The sequence below is a fragment of the Chelonoidis abingdonii genome, chromosome 13 (assembly GCF_003597395.2).
Source record: "Chelonoidis abingdonii isolate Lonesome George chromosome 13, CheloAbing_2.0, whole genome shotgun sequence".
NCBI lineage: Eukaryota > Metazoa > Chordata > Testudines > Testudinidae > Chelonoidis > Chelonoidis abingdonii.
The window spans coordinates 16,871,200-16,892,765 of NC_133781.1; the positions used below are offsets into that span (position 1 = coordinate 16,871,200).

At 48.5% G+C, this 21,566-nt stretch overlaps 1 protein-coding gene across 3 annotated transcripts in view; it reads left to right on the plus strand.

Annotated features, from left to right (window-relative positions):
- The first annotated feature begins 904 nt into the window (after window positions 1-904).
- Window positions 905-21,566, plus strand: part of RNF157 (ring finger protein 157) — an 89,084-nt gene continuing 68,422 nt past the window's right edge. For all 3 annotated transcript variants that reach the window (XM_032792842.2, XM_075071777.1, XM_032792841.2), the window contains exons 1-2: window positions 905-1,386; window positions 17,111-17,229. In XM_032792842.2, coding sequence (XP_032648733.1) covers window positions 1,299-1,386; window positions 17,111-17,229 — 207 coding nt within the window. In that variant the 5' untranslated portion in view covers window positions 905-1,298. The remainder of the gene's footprint in view (window positions 1,387-17,110; window positions 17,230-21,566) is intronic.

Here is a 21,566-nt window from a genome sequence, read left to right on the forward strand (position 1 = left end):
GAGCTGGGTGTTTAGGTGCCTATGGGGTTTGGTGGGAGTTCTCTGGCCAAAACTGGGGCTTAGGCCCCTAAAGCCCAGACTTAGGAGGTGCTGATGTACCTTTGTGGCTCCGGGCCTAGGCTTGAAAGTATAATCAGCAGGGTACTGGGGCCCTGATCCTGCACTGAGCTCTGCAGGTGGATCTCCAGTGCAGTCCATGCGCAGGGAACAACTGGCTGGGTTGGGGCCCAACTTCTGGTTTTGCCTGTGAAAAAAGACACATTTGGCCCATTTAAAGGGAGTTCCAAGACCAATCTAGTCTCCGTGGAAAGGGCCCATCGCCCTGTCTAGCGAGCTCCCAGCCAGGACAGGGAAGGTGCTGGGAGCACTCAGGGGGCCCCTTTGGTGTCATTGATGGAATCCCTTGGGGACCCGGTTAATAGACTTGTCTAGCGAATCCTTCCAGCCCCTTGCGCAGAGGGAGGCGGGCGGGCAGGGGCCGCAGCCCCAGACTGGGGAGATCCTGCTCAGAAGAGCGGGAGAGGCCCCACACCGGCCTCTCCATGCACACAAGGTGCCTCCGGCAGGTGACTTCTGGGTCCCGCTCGCGGCTGCAGGACCTGCCTCTGAGCAGCTCCTCCCACCCCGGGCCGGGGCTGGACCCGGGGCCGGGCCCCCCAGTTCTGCCCCCCGAGCCTAGACCCCGCCCCAGCTGGGGCGCTGCTGCTGCAGCCAGGTGAGCTCGTGCAGCTGCCTGCAGGCGGCTCCTGCCCCCCGGCCCGGCCCGGCCCGGCCCGGCCGGTGACAGCTGCCTCCTCCCCGCCTCCATTGGCTGGCGAGCCGCCTGAACGTCAAGGCGGCGCCCAGCCCCCCGTGCAAAGGCTTCGCGCGGCTGCCGGCGCAGGGGGAGATGATGTTGCTGCGGGCAGGGGCTGCCTCTCGGCCCTCCAGCAACAGCGGCGGCGGCGGCATCCTCAGCCCTGGCGATGCAGGCACCATCCCCCGCCCCTGGTGAGCCGCAGTGCTCCAGGAGGGGCCCCCGCTAGCCCCTGCCCAGTCCAGCCGTGCATTCAGCTCCGGCGAGGAAGGGATGGGCGTGAGGGCAGCTGTTCCTGTCCCCTGCTCAGCAGCAGCAGGAGAGTCAATGCGGCAGCCTCCCCACTGAAGGAGCAGTGGGCAAAGCCAGTGCGGTTAACTGAGGACTGTGTGAAGCTGCCCTCCTCCTCCTGCCCCTCTCCCGCTTGCATTGCCTGCTCTTGCGTTCTTCCCGTTAGGAACACCCCAGCCCAGCCTCTGGATCCCCTCTGCAAGGCTCAGCCATGGGGGCGCTGACTAGCAGGCAGAACGCAGGGGTGGAAGAGGTGGACATCCCTTCTAATTCAGTCTACAGATATCCTCCTAAATCTGGTAAGGCTTAAAGAGGGGGGGACATATGGGAAGCAATGTGACTGACCTGTGCATGCTCAGGAGCTAACTCCAGCCTCAACTAGCGTGGCAATCATTTCATGTGTGGTGAGGGAAAAGGGCTGGTCCAGTCCTTCTGCAGGGTAGGGGGCGATGCAGTAGTTTCTGAAATTGATCAGTTTTCGTGGAGTTTGTTTCAGGAAGTATGAGCTTCCAGGCAAAGGTTCTCAAAGGTCTGGACTGCCCTAAATCCTCTTTTCCCTTGCTTGCAGGCTGATACTTTGTCAGGCTGCAACATTTTTACACGGGGCCTGAATTATATTGGTGACATTCATAGCACCGTGCTCACTGGTAAAGAAATGACCTTTCTATTCTATTTGTTTTATTAATTGTATCTAATGTGGATATAGCTATAGGATTAAATCTAGAGATTGAAGTGAGTTTTACTCAGTCCTTGCTGTGGCAAAATTCCTTTTGAAGTCCCTAGTAAAAACTGAACTGGGACCACAGCATCCCACAATGAATTGCTACATACCCATCTTCGTGTGTGCATGCATGGAATACAAATTAACCGTAAATGTGGTGGCTTGTGTATGTTCACACAGGTTGGAATGTTTGCCTCGTGTGTTACTTGCATTTTAAAAAATGAAATGCGTAAATGCTGGGTGGGGGTTATACAATTCTGGCCTATTACACAAAGCTGTGTCATCAGCTGTTCTTGCCAGTGTTCTGCATTATTTGTGTGGCACGGAAAAGAACGGCTTACGAATATTGCAACGATGAGGAATGAACTTTGGGTTCTGATAAGAACTTCAGTAAGTACAGGTTCAGTTCCAGTCTGCCAGCTTAATGATTCTCTTTTAAATAGATTGCATTGATAAATTGTCATTACAAGGTGCAAACAGTTGTCTGGCTTTAAAAACTTAGCTGTATCGTGTTCCACTTCATTTTTCTTTTGTGTTTTGAAGAATAATTCCCAGGGTGACAATATCACTCAAGGCACTAGGGGCTTGCGCTCTTTCAGATACTTACCAGGGCTGCATGTTATTTTTAAAACCATTGTTTAAACTCCCCTCGAGTTCCCTATTGACCAATCTGAGACTGACCTTTCCCCTGAGGATTTCATGAGTGTGGTTTGCAATTCTCCTAGCCGGTGAACCTGTGCTTCTGACATGATCATGCAAGCAGGATGTCTGGTCTAGATGAAACCGCACAACATTGAGAGTCAGCAGTTCTGAATTCTGATCTTGGCTCTTCCTCATGGAAGAGTGAGTGACCTTGAGGAATCACTGACCTCCTTTTCCCCCTGTATAATGGGAATGGCAATATCTATCTTATGAGAGGGTTAATTCAGTAATAAATATAAAGAGTATTGTGATCCTTGGATGGAAGGTGTTATGGATGTGCAAAGTATTGCATGATGGGGTGCCTATTTTAAAGATGTCTTGATCCACCATGCGTTTGTACTTGGTTTGCAAAATGAACCTTGAGGCACTGAATATTAATAGGTTAAGGTAAAAGCTAAGGGCTCTAGTGCTATAAAAAACTGTTAGCTAATTACTAGCAAGGACCTTTTTAGAAAGAATTACTGCTAACATAAATTGTGTTCTGTACTGAAAATACGTGCTTGCCTTTGTAATAGCCAGCATAGCTGGAATCGGTCTGCCGAAACATCTGTCTGGTTATTGGCGTTTAACAACTTCATTTCCACCGGACACACTACAAGGTCTATTCTGGTGGGGTCATCATTTTAAACAGGTGATGCCTGGTGGTTTTAATCTCCTCTTGATGCACACATGGGAGTCGCACTTTTTTACAGCAAGGGGAGTTATGTGGAGTCCCTGAATACTGCAGTAGATACTGTGAGCTTGGCATGTGCTGGGACTGCTAGAGATGATTCGCTTTCCACTTTCCCATGAGCCACTTTAAATGCTGTCATTTTTGTTGTATCCTTTTATTTTGCCTTCCTTAAATGTAACTAAGTTTTGTATCGTGACCTGATGGAAAATCTTTGGGAAATGAGTGACATTTACAGTAGGTATCTAAAGTTCAGAAGGAAAAATGTGAAGAGGCGGAATGGTAGCTTTGTAGTTAAGGTATTGGACGAGTGCTTGAGAGAGGTGGATTTAACTCCCGGTGCTGCCACAGACTCCCTGTGTGACCTTGGGAGAGTCATTTAATCTCTTTGCCGCAGATCCCCATCAGGAATGGCGGAAGCTTCCTAAAAGTGTGGGGGGGCACCGGTGCCCAAACCATGACTCCACCCCCGATATCGCCCTGTCCCCCAAGGCCCCGCCCCAGGGAGTCTATTCCTGGCTCTGTCATGCCAGGCAAGTCATTTAACCTTTCTGAGCCTCAGTTTCCCTACCTGTGAAATGGGGGTGATAATACTTCCCCCACTTACTTCACCGGGATTTGAGAGGCATCATTCATCAACGTCTGTAAGCTGCTTTGCAGTCCTCAGATGAAAGATGCTGAGGAAGGGCAATGGGTTAGTTTGGTATTACCGTGATTTGATGTCCTCAAAATATCAAGGAGTGACTAGACTGGAGGCCGCAGTGCTGGGGGTAGATGTCTTTATCCTGCTCCTCAACAGAGTGAGCTCTTCGTGAGTGAGAAGGACTTTCTCATCTTCAGTTCGGTTGCTTGGCTGAGCACCTGCAAAGCTCAGTTCAGCTGCTAGGTGTTTTAGATGATTGGTTGGGTCCAGGTTATCACTGGAGAAGTCCGGGCTTATAGAGACACTTACAGATGCTGTATCAAATCTGGTACTGGAGCACTCCGTTACCAGGCAAAGTGCAGCGTGGTGCAATGGGGCAGGTTCTAGCACTGTCTGGGTTCCCCCATGTGATTTTTTTTAGTGTGTCTCGGGTTCAAAGTTGCGAGGCTGGATCAGGAACTGAAGTAGTAATTCACCAAGTCAGATGTTTACCAGAAGTTGTCTTCGGAGCAAATACCGCCATCTGAACCTAAGATGACCGGGGACTAGTAACCAAGAGAAATTACAATTGTTTTGCTTGTGGTCTTAAGTGGAATTTTCTTTCAATTTTTGCGGGATGGCTGAGTTAGAAGAACAGTTCTGGGCGTGGGTGGGAGAGATGCTTGTGGTGTTGGTTTCTACAAGTGTCATGCGTCGCTTGTGTGAAGTGTAAACATTCTCTGAAATGCAAAAGTTGGGAATGCAAATCTAGAGATGGGTGTATTATTAAAAGTAACCTTCTCCAGAGGTGAGGGAACATGATAGCTGTAGCAAAGAGGAAGCGGTGGGGCTCAGAACGTATGCATGGTCCTTGGTTCCCTGCTTCAGAGATGCCGAGATTTTGCAGCTCCTATTGTTTTCTCATAGATTTAGGGGTTCTGGGTCTAACTGATCAGCATGGGACTTGTCAGTTGCCCTTTCCCTCACTGCGTAAGTATCTTATTTTACCCAGCCATAGCTGTTTCTCTGTTGAAAGTCTGAGACATTGCTTTGGCCAAAGTCATGGTTCTGCTGACTCAGGCGCTTTACTCATGCGTGCAAGTCGTCAGACACATGCGGCCATATTAATGAAATATGGTCATGTCCTCTTGCTTCTTGTTAAGCTGGGTCAGGCCAGTTATGCGAAGAATTGAAATGCACTATTATTCATTGTGTGGAAAAAGGTGACGCCCTTTCTCTGCTCCCAGTTGCATCTAGTTTCCTTTCTACTGGTTGGAAGATGCAAGTAACTCAGCTTGCACCCCAGGTTTAAGGGTGAAATTTACTTCAACTCATTAGTCACACTCTACGCTGGTGAAGCATGCAGGAGGCTTGGAGGGGGTGATGCACCAGGGCTAGATTGCGGTTCTGTAGCTCCTTCCCTGCACTCTGGAAGAATGGCTGTAGCTCCTCTTGCATCCCTTACGTGAGATATTTAGAGCCACCGAATAGGGGTAACTGTGGACACTGTGCCTGTCTCCTCTCATTCACTTCTGTCACATAGACAAACAGGGGGAGCACCTCCAAAGCATCCGTTCGTAAATCTCCTGTGCAGCAGCTCTGCTGGTATCTTCTCATGCAGAGCCCCACCATGGGATGTAGTGATGTGGAAGCCAATTTGAAGACTGTATGTACTGGGATAAAGGTATCCAGAACCCCAGTTTACCCAACTGGAAACAAGAGGCAAGTGTTTAACAATGAGGGTTGTGACGGGTTGGATCACAGAAACCCCCTGGGAGCTGCCACCCGATATGCCAAGACTACTTCTACCCCTGCCGTCCCTGCCAGCTCGAGGCCCCAGCACTCTGTCTTGCTGAGCCAGACACTCTCGTCTGCTCCAGCAAAGGCCCAGGGTCTGAATTACTTGCCCCAATGCTGTGAGTTTACCTGAAAGCAGCTAACAGAAGTGTTCCTGTCTTCAGTAGTCAGATGCCCAACTCCCAATGGGGTCTAAACCCAAATAAATCCATTTTACCCTGTATAAAGCTTATTGGAGGGTAAACTCAAATTGTTCGCCCTCTATAACACTGATAGAGAGATATGCACAGCTGTTTGCTCCCCCAGGTATTAATACATACTCTGAGTTAATTAATAAGTAAAAACTGATTTTATTAAATACAGAAAGTAGGATTTAAGTGGTTCCAAGTAGTAACAGACAGAACAAAGTAAGTCACCAAGCAAAATAAAATAAAACGTGCAAAATCTATGTCTAATCAAACTGAATATAGATAATCTCACCCTCAGAGATGCTTCAGTAAGTTTTTTCCTCAGACTGGACACTTTCCAGCCTGGGCACAATTCTTTCCCCTGGTACAGCTCTTGTTCCAGCTCAGGTGGTAGCTAGAGGATTCTTCATGATGGCTCCTCTCCATCCTTTGTTCTGTTCCACCCCTTTATGTATCTTTTGCATAAGGCAGGAATCCTTTGTCCCTCTTTGGGTTCCCGCCCCCTCCTTCTCATTAGAAAAACACCATGTTAAAGATGGATTCCAGTTCTGGTGAGATGATCACATGTCACTGCAACACTTCATTGCCCACTTGCCAGCACACAAGTATACAGGAAGACTTAGGCCTGGGCTACACTGGCGCTTTACAGCGCTGCAGCTGTCTCGCTCAGGGGTGTGAAAAAAACACACCCCTGAGTGCAGCAAGTTACAGCGCTGTAAAGCTCTAGTGTAAACAGTGCCCCAGTGCTGGGAGCCCCAGCGCTGCAAGCTAATCCCCATGAGGAGGTGGAGGACCTGCAGCGCTGGGAGAGCTCACAGTGCCCCAGCGCTGGCGCTGCAACCACACTCACACTTCAAAGTGCTGCCGCGGCAGTGCTTTGGAGTTTCGAGTGTAGCCAAGCCCTTACAAGTAAACCGCAGCCATCTGCAGACAATTGTCCTGGTTAATGAGAGTCATCAAGATTCCGAACCACCAATAATGGCCCACATTGCATAATTACAGTAGGCCTCAGAGTTATATTTCATATTTCTAGTTCAGATACAAGAGTGGTACATTTATACAAAATAAGATGATCGCACTCAGTAGATTATAAGCTTTGTAGTGATACCTTACAAGAGACCTTTTGCATGAAGCATATTCCAGTTACATTTATTCACTCATAGCATATTTTTATAAAACCACGTAGACTACAACGTCACAAGGGTAACTAATTGTTGGAACAGATCATCAAGGGTTGTGGCAAATTCCCCATCACCTGGAGTCTTAAATCAAGTCTGGATGTCTTTCTAATGGATATATGTTCAGCCTCAGGTCGTTGGACTATTAGGTATGTCTACACCAGGGTATAACCTATGCAGCGTGCCGAAGGTGGCACGTGAGCTGATTTTCAGTGGCACTCCCACTGCCTGGGTCCTGGCCACTGGTCCAGGGGGCTCTGCATTTTAATTTAATTTTAAATGAAGCTTCTTAAACATTTTAAAAATCTTATTTACTTTACATACAACAATAGTTTAGTTATATATTATATATTATAGACTTTTAAAAAGAGACCTTATAAAAAGGTTAAAATGTGTTACTGGCATGTGAAACCTTAAATTAGAATGAATAAATGAAGACGTGGCACAGCACTTCTGAAAGGTTGCTGACCCCTGTCTACACTGCAGTGAAAGACCCTTGTCTGGCCCGCATCAGTATTGCAGTGTAGAGGTGCCCCTGAGGCAGGAATCGCTGGGTGAGACTCTCAGGTCTATGTTATGCAGAAGCTCGGACTAGATGTTCCTAATAAACCCTTCCAGCCTTAAAGTCTGTGAAAACTGCCACCAGCAGTGCAGAGATCTGAGTTCACATTGGGTCTGATAACTGAGTGCTCACTGTCACACTGGGCCTTATCCATTATGGAATCGGCTTCAGAAACTATTTGTCAAGGAGGCTTGTTTATCTTTACAAGTTGATTCCCCCACCCACTGTCCAATCTGCTATGGTAGACAAAGGTGGTTTTTATTGAAATTCATAAACTGAACCTTAGGTGCTCTGAGCATACGAGTGGCTCTGACGTGAGGGGTCTAATCAACCAGTGATGCCGTGCAAACAAAATACTGGGGTTTGATGCCACGGTTAAGGTGCATATGTGCTGAGTCGTGCTGGCACGCTGATGGAATTGAGCATTCCATCCAGGTGACAGTCAAAAGAAGAGGAAGTGTCGTGGTATGATCCAGGGGATTAGGTTAGGAGCTGGGGTGCCTGTGCGCTACTTCTGCCTTTGCCAGTGCCCTCCTGTGTGGCTTTGGCCAAGTCACATAACCTCTCTGTGCCTTTGCTTTGCCTCCCACCCATTAACTACCTTATCCAGATAGATGGAGGATCTTCAGGGCAGTAACTGTCTCTCATGCATTGGCACAGCACAATGGGGCCCTGTACTGGGTCGGAGTCCGTAGGTGCGATTGGAATAAATAATACAAACAGTGGAACCTGTTCATATCAGAGGCTGCCATAGGGACTCAAGGACTCCACATTTTTGGCTTGTGGCTGCCAGTTTGTTTGTTTAAAAGAAGACAATCCAAACAGCGTTCTCCTGTTTCAGCTTTGTTCTCCCTGTGCTTTCTCCTGAGGGCTTCTGTCTGGCTTATTGCACTAATCTAAATGAGCCATACCACAATGGGCTAAGGGAGGAGGGAGGGTGGCTTTGAACCACTTCCCACAGTAGGAAATGCAGACATGCATCAGGCCAGAGGCAGCTGAGGAGGGAGGGTGGCTTTGAACCACTTCCCACAGTAGGAAATGCAGACATGCATCAGGCCAGAGGCAGCTGTTGAGACAGAGATGATGCCTCCAAAATCACCTGCATCCACTGCACCTTACAGTGGGGTGCATCAGGTGCTCCACAGGTTTCTGCCCAGACATGAAGGGGTGGGGGGTAATAGGAGCCTATATAAGAAAAAGACCCAAAAATCAGGACAGTCCCTATAAAATCGGGACATCTGGTCACCCTAGATGGAAGGATCCTAGTGCCTGAACTCCTCCCCCCTCCACCTCTCTTCCTTGTATGCCTGCGCAGGGTTGGGCATGATCTTGCCTTCAGTTTACAGTTAACACACTGCTGACATTCTTCTCTACAGGAAAAGCAGCAGCCGTCGATGCAGGTTACCAACAATGTATGCAGGTGTGTGTGTGCGGGGGTGGGAGGGGCTTGCAGGTGCCTGCTACAGCCTAAATTACTCTAACTGGGAAATCTCACAGGGACTGAGATTTTTGCAAGCCGTTAACACAGCTGTGGACAGCAGGTGGCCAGAAGCAGAGGCTTCACTGTACATTTCGAGAAGAATCCCTTATGTGTGGTGTTAGTGACATCTTAGATGATCCAATCGGTATTAAAAAAAAAAAGTAATTCACTTATCCTCATTTGTGTTGTTTGCTCCACTTGGATCAAGTTGGACAGTGGCAGTAGCCTGGTCAGTTTCCCCTCTTTTTAATCAGTTTCCCTTTAGGGTTGTAATGCACTAGCCCGACCCAGTTGTGTTTGGAGTCCCAATATGATTATTTATGCGTCACCAACAGTGTGCTAAGTGCTTCAAGACGAAGTATGAATTGGCCCCCCCAGCACGTCCACCCATTTTCATTGTTCTTTTGATTTCAAACCCTTTTGTAAAAATGGTCACCCTCTGATCTGCCCTGTAACACTGCCCCGTGGTGCACCTTTCAACTGGAAAGTGGTTTCAGCCTTTTGTTCCTAAGGGATGAGATGTAACTAATGTGTAATCCTGAGTGTGAAGTGTAATGAATGGTGTATATTGCAAGGAATGTGGTATAGCAGATTTGGAGCTGAAATGAAATGCAAAGCCGCAGTCTCAGGTGATTGTCAGCAATAGATTCTAGAAAACCAGCAAAACTGGCTTCAATTGCTTTATGTGCACAGGAGTTCTCAAGGTGAACAGTGCCTTTCAGCCCACTTGATGAGGGAGCTGTCTGTGTAGGGTGTCAATTGACTCCTGTTTAAACTGCAGTGTTTTCTATAGAGCTGGATGGGGCATTATCTTTCTCCACCCACCCCCTCCTGCCGAGCAAATTCTTTGTGATCAGCAAAATGGAAACAGACCCACAGCGATTGGACACTTGCAAGAGAGCTTTATTTGTGCTCTTAAGTTGATTAGCCCAGCTGTCATTAGTATATTAGCCTTGCATTGCACAGTAACTGGAAAAAGCTGCCTGCTGCTTGCAAGCTACTTAGCCTTGTGCTTGTCTGTACTCCATGGCCGAGTTCTTTGTCTCAGAGTGTACGGTATTGCAGGTGGAACCCTAATTAGATCTCTTCCCGGGACAAGACAAACCCAAGATTCCTTCTCTGTAGCAATTCACCTGCTGGGTGTTCAGCACACACATGAAAAGGAGTCCGGTCACATCAAATACGCATTGTGTACGTCTATGACTTCTCTTACGTGAATACGTTGACATGGAGGGATGCTGATACACGAGGCTTGTCTTAGTGTACAGGTGACATCGTGATGCCTTGTTCAAACTTCTGTTGCTTTTTTAAAATCGCACAGTTCACTTCTACTGTATTCTTCATTTGTTCCTTGAGGTCTCAGAAGTTTTAAATCTTATTAGAACCTGGCTCTCCCTCAACAATTTAACCATCCTTGACAGAGTTTAATCCTCTTGAGGCAGGTGCCAGTTAAAGAATTATAATTAGCCAATAATAGGAAGCTTGTTGCTTGACAGTGGGGACTTCAGACCCCTCCTCCCCTCTGTTCCCAGCAGTGCCCAGGCAGTTAAAGTGTTTGGCTCAAGGGTTGATTTCTGGGAGAATGTTCAAAGCAAGCTCTTCACCGGAGGTGGGGCAAGGTAGCCTGGTTTGCAAGTTTTCCTGCACCAGGGTGTCAGCGTAGAATGAATCTCTGATCTTGTTGCTCATGACCTATGTCCCTGCATGTGTGAGTGACTTAAGGGAGGAAAGGAAAGGAAGCAAAGTATTAATACTCCAGACCATGAACTGATGATGAAGGCAGCAGCATGATGGAAACAACAGTTAGTGTTTCGGGAGTCCGGTGTCAGAGTTGACGTGCCCCAGCAGCATATAACTACCCTCTGATCCCACTGGAACCATTCACTTTGCGCTCACTAAAGGCTGATCATAGAGACGGCAAACTCCATGCAACAATAGATCTGTTGTTCTCTTTCCCCGCTCCCCCTCTTGCACCTAATTGGGAGGGGAGCATTGGACCAGCACAACCCATTTGCTTCCTCCTTCTCCTCTTTCATGTGGATGAGCCAAAACTGTCAATTTACCACTTCCCTCTTTAATCTCCTCTGCCATGACTGATGCCGTTCTGCTGGGCCTATGGAAAATTTATAAGGCTTCCTGCTCAATTATTGCTTGAAAAGCAAAGAGTTTTGTAGGTGGGCAGTAGCGGAGTTTTGGTATTGAAAGGAGGGCTCAAGCATAGCCAGGAGCCAAGACATCTTGCTGTTATCCAGATTACCTGGAGAAAAATCCAAAGGCTCTCATTGCTCCAGAGCTTTCGTTGTTTGTGTCCAAATGATTTCATGGTAGCTGGAGTGGAAGCTAGACATTTTCCCTCCAGTAAGGAGTTGGTTATAGATCTTCTTCCCTCATAACAGAAAAACAAACCAGTCTTGGAAATGCTTTTATTTATTTTTTCCCTTTAATGCTTTTTCTTATTCCATTTGCCAACTTATTTTCCAAACTCTGACTTCTTATGTACCAAAGTGATCCTGTATTAAAGAAGGTAAAAGGAGGGGTGTTTTCACTCAGTTTTGAGCATAATGAAATCTGTCATATACCCGCCACTGCCACAGCATATGGTGCAGTTATCCTCACCGCACTCGTGGGGTAGGTCAATGCTGGTATCTGCATTTTATAGTTGGGAAATCGAGGCAAAGCTGATTATAGCTCATCTTAATTAATTAGCCTCTTAGAGTGGGTAGGACAATCCCCACCTTTTCATGTTCTCTGTATGTATATGTATCTCCCTGCTAATGTTCCATTCTGTGCATCCGAAGAAGTGGGCTGTAGCCTATGAAATCTTATGCTCAAATAAATTTGTTAGTCTCTAAGGTGCCACAAGTACTCCTGATCTTTTTGCAGATACAGGCTAACATGGCAGCTACTCTGAAATAAGTGCACAAGGTCACAAAGGAAATCTGTGGCAGAGATGGGGCTTGAACCTGGGTCTCCTGAGTTCCAGGCTAGCACTGTAATCACTAGGCAACTCTTCCCCTCAGCCCCTTCTCTTACATCCCCCTTCAGCCAATGAGCTGGGGGCAGGCGGGGTAGCGAACCCCAAGGCTCACCTGACTGAGTGGTGTTGCTATTTATTGGTATTGTAGTAGCACCGAGACACCGTAGCTGAGACCAGGGCCTTGATATGCTAGGTGCTGTACAAGTGCATAGTAAGGGACAGTCCCTGCCGGGCAGACCTTACAGTCTAAATAAGAGAGAGGAAAGGGGTATAACCACTCTGCCGGGTGGTGTCAGGAGCAGCAAGAGCCTGGTTCACTATCTAGGGGTTCCTCTTCAGATTACAAAACAAAAGCAGCTCAAGTCCCCACCCAGAAACCTGGGAAAACTAAACACCTTCCTCGGGCATCCTTACAAGGCAACATTTCCCCTCTCGCAAGCACTAAGTCTGCATCTGAAAGGAAGACGGTGTTTATGAAGGGGCGAGGGAATGCCGTGTGAATGTGGGAACATGCAGTCCCAGTGGCTCCCCAGGGGGTGAGTGATACCACACACCATATCCCCATTTCACAGATGAGGAACTGAGGCCCAGGGAGATCATTTGGTTTGCACCAGGTCACACAGGTTTTCTGGTGGATCTGGACATAGTCCAGAGCTGCTGAGCCCCAGCGGCCACAAGACAACAGAACGGTCCGGAGTAATACGAAAGGTGGAGGGGCTTGGGCGAACATCAGAGGAGGTAGGCGGGACAGTCTCCAAATCCCTCTGATCCCAGGGGAAGGAAAGTTCATGCCTGCATAGGGAGCTTTTCCAGCATAGTTGCTTCCGTGGGAGAAATGCAGCCGTTGACTCCCCTGCCCACCCCTGTGCCCAGGGGAAATAGGAGCTAGTGCTTTCAGCACTGACTGCTGTGTTGAATTCCCCTGGGTTCAGATGAGAGCAAGCAGTGTAAAGTGTCTTCCCCCTGAGTCCCCTGCCTCCGAGCTCCAGTCCTGCCCAGGGGTTTCCATGGGATTCTGGAGAGGTGCTGCCCCATCTACACTAGCTTTTGCTCTCCCTTGCCTGCATTGGGGGCCTTGGGCCCTGGCCTTCAACTTCTTTTAACCTTCACCCTGAACTTCAGTCGCTCAGAGAAGTGAGAGGTTGCTGGGCCCTATCTAGAACCAGGCATTGTCTAGGCGGATGCAGTGCCAGCTTCCTCATGTGTCTCTGCATGTGCTCTCTATAGAGTGCCATGCACAGGTAAGAGACACCTCCCTTCTGATCTGCAGCACCTGTCCTCCAGAGAGCCCTCTCTCACCTGGCTGACTGAATTGTGTGGGGAGCGTGCTCACTGAGAAGTAACGGGAGACCATCGTGGTCAAAGTGCCCAGTCCACTGGGGGCCTTTCCACTGAGCGTAGTCAGAAGTGGATCTGGTGCTAGATCAGGATTTGAACCCAGGGCTCCAGGATTGTTGAGCACACACAATAAATGGCTCTGCTGCTTACTGCAGGCTGCCCCCTTTTAAACTTTTGTAGGGGCCTAGGAAACTCCCCTTAGACGGTTTAATGTGCACTTCTGTGATTTACTCTTCTGCCCAAGTCCCTTAATCTGTCCAAGTGAAGCCATGTGATGTATATCCTCACCTCTCCTCCCCAGACATGTGCCCATACCGGTTTTAGCAAAGGTTGAGGGCAGCTCACTGTTGAGTTCTTTCAGATGGCAGCTTTCTCTCTGTGAAACTATCTTACCTATAAATTATGCACGTGGAAAATGGGGCCAGAAAGCAGCAGGCATCAATAATTGATAGTCGAGCCTTCCTCAGCTGTGAGCTACGTCATTGTACCCGCTTAGGTGTCTGGTGGTTTTCTTTTTTTAAATTGCACAGTGTAACTTTTAGCTGCTTTTAGGAATCATGTCAAATGTCACCTCACACTCTCCTACCCCCCCCAGAAGGCTCTGATCCACCCTGTATCTGCATGGAGTCCACAGGTGCCAAAGGGTGCAAAGCGCTCAAATGTTAGAACATTGAAATTAAGATTAATTAAACAACTGTGTAAGTTAAGGTTAATTAAACAACCGTATTATTCGTTGTGATATGGTAGTGCCTAAAGAGGCCAGTTTCAGGTATGGCCCCCATTGTGTCAACAGTGAGAACTAGTCCTTGCACCAAAGTGTTTATAGGTAAGGCTATGTTTTGGTCACAGGGATTTTCAGTAAAAGTCATGTGCAGTAAACAAAACTTCCTGGCCCTGTGACCTGTCCGTGACTTCTACTATATACCCCTACGTAAACCTTGGGCCGGGGGCTGTGGGTGCTATGGGGGGGTGGCCCGGGATCCCTGCTGGTCCTGGGGAGGGGTGGGGGGCAGAGGTGGGCAGCGGCCCGTGGCCCAGGACCCCCGTGGGTGCTGGCAGGGGAGGAGATTGGCAGGGCTGGCAGGCTTCCGACCCGGCTCCTACCTGCAAGTCCCCTAACCCTAACCTGGCTCCACAGGTGCAGCTCCCGTTGGCCGGGAACTGCAGCAGGGGTGGCACTCGCGGGCAGCGTGTGGAGCCCTCCCGGCCGCCCCTCCTCCTAGGAGCTGTGGGGACATGCCAGTGTAAAGCTGGGAGTTGTAGGCAGTCACTGTTTGAACTGAACAGATATATTGAGACACACAGGGTCTGAGTCTGATCCCACGCCAGTTTTTAACTCCATTGGCTGCACCAGAATCTTTCCTGATCTACATCGAGCCAGTGAGAGCAGAAATGGGCCCAGTGTTTTCTAGTGTTTGTCAGTATCTCACTATTCTGGCAGTGTTTACTGGCTCAGCAGCAGAGCTAGACTGACTCAGCTTCTGACCTCCAGCTGCTCCCTTTCCTGCCATTCCCAGGGCTTTTGGAGACATCCCTGCATTCTGGCATGACAGTGACTGGGTGATGGGGGTGGGGGAAGAGCGGCTGCCGCTGCTGTATTCTCTAGCAAGCCTAGAAATTAAATCAAGTCTATTATAAGGATTAATACCTCTGTTTCTAATCCCCAATGTTGATTTGCTCTCCCTCCATTTGTGAAACTGAAGAATCATTGGAGAACAATCCCCCCTCTTTTATCTCTTGCAAGTCAGAGGCTGGCTATCTATTGCTGCTGGCGTGGCTGGGATTAAGGCTAGCTCCTTAAAAGGTGGTTTGACCTTTTACTGTGAAATCTGTGAATTGTTTAGAGGGCGAAGGGGCAGGTGTCAGAGGCCTGGGAAATGTATGTGATGCATTAACTCATGCTGGGAATCTGCTCTCCCCAGGGGCAGGTAGATAGCATCCATAACCAGGCAGTGTGCAGGCACTGAAGGAAGAATGTGCTGCACATAGATCATTCTTAGAGGTAAACCTTAATTGTACTTTTCACTAAGGTGCCTGTACTGATGAAAACTGACCTCAAGATTTGGCCCACAGGCTACGCCCTTATGCAAGCAGATTCCCATTGTCTCCATTGGGAATTTGCCTGAGAAACAACTCGGGCTCTTCAATCACTTCTGTGCTCTTGAAAATGTTACCCTCAGTAAAATCTGCATGAAGATTTCCAAGTCTGTCCTGCGACGAGGTTTTTCTTGATAAAAGAGAGCTAATCACTCTAACCAGGTGCTAAGAGACGCAACTCACTAGACCAGAGAGGCGCTTTAAAATCAGGCTAACAATTGGACCAGAAGCTGCCATAATGCTGCTCTGAAGAAGTAAATGGGACCAGAGGGATCAGGTTTTCCATGAGAGAGCCTTAAAGGTGGAGTTCTCTCTTTCATATGATGTAATAATGACTACTACTAGAGTGGAACTCCCAGGGCTGAACTGGGTCCCCTTTTCAGAGGGCAAACCCAAGGTCTAAGCAAGTCCCCGTGGGCTAAGTGACACCTATGCCTTGTGCTGGCCTGTGGGACAGAGTTAATTTCTTTGCAGAGCATCTGATTCAACCAGTACCGATGCTTTATTTCATGGGCATGTAATGGACATGGTTCTAGATTTGCAAATCCTGATGATTTTTTTTCCCTATCTTTTGTTTGTCCAATTTCTCTTATTGCGATTTAAATAAATACATTTTATTAAACAAAGCCGAAGGGAGTAGCATTGCAGATCCACTTCCAAGCGATGGCAAAGTCATGTCTATCACTTAAAAAGACAAGGGAGCAGGGAGGAGAGGGTTGCTCCATTGAAATGACCCTTACAAGCTTCGTAGCAACTTGGAAACTGTCTGATTTCCAGTGAAAAACGCGATCCTTTCAGTCTGACCGTGAGCAGTTTAAGGAGGCCTGTCCAGGCTGTCAGTGTCTGCTGAAAATAACCCACCTCTTTACCTGATTGGTGATCCTGCTGGGAAAGCCATGTAGTAAGTTTCACTGACTCCTGGGAGTAGTAGGGTAGGCATCCAGCAGAGAGCGCATGGGTACAGGGAGGAGTGGAGTGCACAGGTCACGATGGAAAGACACCTAGGAGCAGCTGCGCCTGGGGGGAAGCCTTAGGCGGGGATTTTGCGTAGAGTTATTTTGGAAGTGTCGTGGTTAACAAACCAGACTTCAGGATGACTCTGTGCAGTTTTGTTTCGAGTAGGATGGGAGCACCACTTACTGACAGGTTCTTTTGGGGAAGTGTCATTAAAATGGTCCCCTCCTCTGAGCTAGATCAGAGGAGCTGCTGACATCAGGACAGGTGTCTTTTAAAAGCTGCCTTGAATTCTCCTCTCTTCCGTGACTCTGTCTAATCACCAAATTATGGTAACAGAACAACTCTCTGGAGTTTCCCTTTCAGACTAGACAGTTAATATAGACAGTGGTGCTAACCCCAAGCAGAAGGACTGTTTCAGTTACTCAGACAGCGTGAAGAATAGGGCTCCTGGTTCTTGAGACCTTGGATCATCCCTCCACAATGTCGCAGTTTTGAACAGGTCTCATGTCAGTTACAGCTGGCTTTGGAGGCTTCAGCCCCGGGGGATTCAAGTGAAGCACTTCCACAGACAAACAAAATCTGAACGCATTGACTAAATTTGTTTAATTTCAATGGTAGCATGTGGCTGAATTGGAAATCGCTGGGATCATTTCATTGCTCAGCAGTTTACTGAATTCACTTTCCAGCGCCATTCAGTGCATTTGACAGCTTCTATTTTTTCTGACCCCTTTTAGGGAGCTACTTTGCCAGCCATTTCATCATGGGAGGTGAGAAGTTTGACTCCACGCACCCGGAGGGCTACCTCTTTGGAGAGAACAGCGACCTGAACTTCCTGGGAAACAGACCTGTAGTGGTAAAGTGAAATTCATTCAGCTGGGTTTGCAGTTAGGGAGGAACCTGATATTGTGAGACATGGGGCTTGAATTGCTAGGTGGACCAAGAAATCTCTTATGTTTGGGTTCTTATCCCACGCCTATCGCCGTGGTATCTGAGTCTGAGCTACAAAATTTAGATCCTGGGATACAAGCTTCCCAAAGTTTGTGGGTTTGTTTGGATTAGCCCATTACAGAGAGAGGTGTGGAAGGGACAGCCACGAATTTTAGATTTGGGTGGTTTCAGGCCCATCCTTGCAATTAGAAGATGTCTGTCTGATGCTCTGCTTTCTGGGTGAGATCCCACTAATTTCAACAGGCCCAGGATTTCGTCTTCTAAATCTGTGGGTAACTCTAGTACTGTACTCACAAAATGGAGATGCCTATAGCACCAGTGGAGGCAGGCAATTGACGAGCTTCTCAAGGCAGCCATTCCAGTGCAGCTCAAAGCGGGTATGCAGTGTCCCTTGCTGGCTCTCTTGAGAACACACGCTGCCAGTGGCGCTGAGCTGTGATGCACGCAAATGAGGCTGTGCACCAGAGACTACCCAGCTCACGCTCCCTTGTGATGTGAGCTTGTGTTTGAGCCCAGGCATCCAAGACAGGAAAGGCCGATGCATGCACCCACTCCACCTACCATAGCTTCCGTGGCCTCATCTTTAATTCCCTTCCTAGCGCATGTGACGAGGCCCAGACTCAGCCAGTCAGCATTCATTGGTTTGTCCAAGGGCCTGTCTGAGGGGCACAGGCTACCTCTGCTGAGGCCTGCACTCTGCGCACGGGAGGCTCCATTTCCAAACACCAGGCCCTAACTAGGCCATCTCAGTACTCTAGACGGGTCACCACCTGGATCCGTGCATTTTCCGTGATTATCTGTCCTGTGAGTGCCCATGTGCAGATGCTGGATTTGTGACGTTCTCTCAGGCCCCTGCATTCAAAAATCAGACTCCTAGTATGTTTGGTGAAGGATCTGGGGGAGCATGCCATACCTCTCTCCACCCCCAGAAGTGTGTGTAAAGCAGACACTCTTTCCAAGGCCAAGAGTCTGATTGTCGTCACCCAGCATCTTTTGCTGGTAACACCATTCTTCAGTGGCTGCAAAGACACTGATTCTTATAGCTTAATCAGCCCTGTTTAGGGTGACCAGACAGCATGTGTGAAAACTCGGGACAGGGTGGGGGGTGATAGGATCCTATATAAGGAAAAGACCCAAAAATTGGGACTGTCCCTGTAAAATCGAGACATCTGGTCACCGTAGCCCTATTTACCTAAATCAAAGGTTCTTAACTCAACCACCCTGCTCTTCCCATACTGTTAACAGGGAGAGGGGTCTTGGCAAAAGGGGCGGCAGCACGGGGAAAGGTTGAGAACTACTCACACAGGTGTTGAATATAAATACTGAGGCTAGAGACCACACTCACAGCCCAGCTGCCGTTTTGCACTTTGAGCTGCACATGGTAATTGGCCTTGCGTGTGAATTTTATCATTTGCACGGACACTTAGACTGACAAACTGTTGCCTTTTGTGTTCCCTTTGTTTTCCTCCTGGAGAGATACTGAAGTGTGGGACGTGGGGTGGCACATAAAGCACCAGCTTGGACCCACATATTTAAATTAGGGGTGGCAAGGGTAAAGCCAAAGGATTATTTTATATGAGAACTTTGCTTTGTAATTGCTGAAAAACAAATAATCTCATCGCTTTTTAACTTCCCAAATTGACTTGGAAATGAGAGAGAGATATTTTCCAACTATGTGGCTGAAGAGGAAGAATCTTAACCACATTCTACCATATTGACTGTTATCATAGGGGCGTGTTAATTTCAGGCTGTAATATTAATGTGAGTCACCCCTGCTGGGCCCTGTTGCTTTGACGTGACCGTTATTGCTTTAACAATTGGAGTGGAAAGTTCTGCGATCAGAGATTCCATCAGCCCCTTTCTTGCTTTGTGAATTGCCTTCACTTCCTGCCCACCTTTGCCGCATGATGCGTTTCTGCATGTCACGTAAATTCTGTCAGTGCAGCCTTCCATCTCTGTAACCCGAAAAGGTGGGAGACTTTTTTTTCTTAGTCCATGGTTTTGATTTTCTTCTTACTTACCCCACTGTAACTCCTTTGCCTTTGGTGGCAATACTCCTGATTTACATGGTAAATGCATAAATGTGCTTGTGTCCTCCAGAAATACTGCATTTAAGTTAGTTCTTGTCTATTTGTGACTTCCCTCAGAGACATGCAGGTAAAATCTGGATTTTATTAAGGACGTGGAGGTCTGAGCCCTCGACACAATGAACTAGATCTGCTGGAGTTCAAACAGGAATCACATCAGGGAAGTCCTAAGGCCTCTGTTACGCAGGAAGATGATGATCCTGGTGGTCCCTGATGTTGCTTTTCATTTACATGCCAATATACACCCATCTGACTCGTCCCACCCTGGCGAATCATTGGAGATTTGCTCTTGCCACTTTGCCTATGTTTGCTCGAAGGGCAAATTACCACAACGCTGCAATGGAAACAGGCAGCTCAGGATGAAAATGGAAGCTGTTCTTTTCCTAGCTGCCCCAAACTTGAGATATTTCGTTGTATGTCATTGTTCCTCATGTTGAGCACACCTACTTCTGGGGGGGTCTAACTCAGCCGGTGTAGACTAGGGTTATGTCTCCACTACCCTGGGGATGTGATTCCCCTGCTCGTTGCGCACTAGCACTCCTTGGGTTAGTGCAAGTATAAATAGCAGGGTAGCTGCAGTAACAGAGAGCGGCGACGGAGGCATGGCAGAGCCTTGCCGAGCACCCGCACACCGATTTCAGGCAGCTCTGGCCGTCGCCCGGCTCGACTGTACCTCAATTGCCCGTGCTGCCGCGGCTCCCCTGCTTCTGCTAGCTCAGTGGGAGCTAGTGCGTATACGCGAGCAGGGGAATCGCACCCTGAGCTGTAGTGTGGATGCAGCCTAAGGTGTGTGGTTTACAATGGGCTATGGTTGAGATACTGAAACAACCTTTTATTGGGGCTTCCTGTCATGTCCTGGGCCTCTCCCAAAAGCCGCATTCCAGGTGGTCAGATCCTTTGCTGCTTGGTTACTAATGAAGCCCTTGGGGGCTTGTGAGTGCTTAGGTTGTGAACACTAATGAGGCGTGGGGGGAACCCCACACTGCTACCTCAGAGGGGTTCTGTGAGGTAGGAAAGGCTGAAGGAAGGTTGCGGCCCTGCCCGCAGGCCCAAGAGTCAGAGGGCAGCGCGCTCTCTCCACACCACTCGGCTCCAGCAGCAGGTGAGATAGGGGAGGAGGCAGAGGCACTCTGGGCAAGCTGGACAGGGTGAGTGGATGATGGTAAACAAGATGGGACCTTGCATTAGGCTGGCCATGGGTGTCAGTCAGATTCCCTGGAGGCTCATGTTATCTCCCCCATGGAGCTCTTACTCCGCATGAAGCTTGGTTGCCTTCCCTCACCCCCCAGCGTTAGAGCCTGAGCATTACAGGTCACACCAGCACTTCTTCAGCCTGCCCCCGCTGGGGTCCCCTCTGCGCCTGCGGGTGTGTTGTGCAGTCTGCAGGGCCCAGCATGCAGGAGAACCCGTCCAAGCAAGCTAGGCTGACATGGACACCTGGGTTCCCTCTCTCATGCTCTGGGTGTGCAACGGAGAGAGGATGGCTGTGTGTGAGGGCGGGAGCCTGGTATGCAGGAGATTTGGGATCTGCTCCCAGCATTGCTGTTGGCTCCCTGGGGCAGGTAGCTTAGGGCTTGATTCTGAAAGGGGCCGAGTCCTCTGCCCCTGATCCAGCAGAACTCTTAACTTTAAGCACATACCTAATGTCAAGCACAGGAGTGCTTAAAGTCAGGTGTGTGCTTTGGGGCCTTGCAGAATGTTTGTGGACTGCAGCACATGCTTAAATGCTGTGCTGAACTGGGGCCTACATAGTGACTTACTAGCATGACCAATGCACTGTTAATGCAAGCCATGGTGCAGAGAATGCAGCTGCTGTTTGCCTGCATGGGAAAGCCGGACCATCTGATGTTGTTGTTGCCTGTTGTTGAGTTTTATGATTTAACAGTTAAGTTTTTATCATTGTTTAACTAAGGGGAAAAAAACAGAACTGACCATTCACCATCTTTGAAAGGCCCTGCCTCCCCATGCTCAGAAATGGCAGCGATATTCTGACCTCCATCCTAGCATCGGCCTGTCAAGATGTTAGCTTCTCATTTGATTATTTGTCTTCATTCTATTTAAGGCCATTTAAAGTGGTATATAATATTGTCGCTACTCATACTATAATAGCCGCTGAGGTCAGGGCCCCATTGTGCTGCTGGCCATGTGAGAAGAT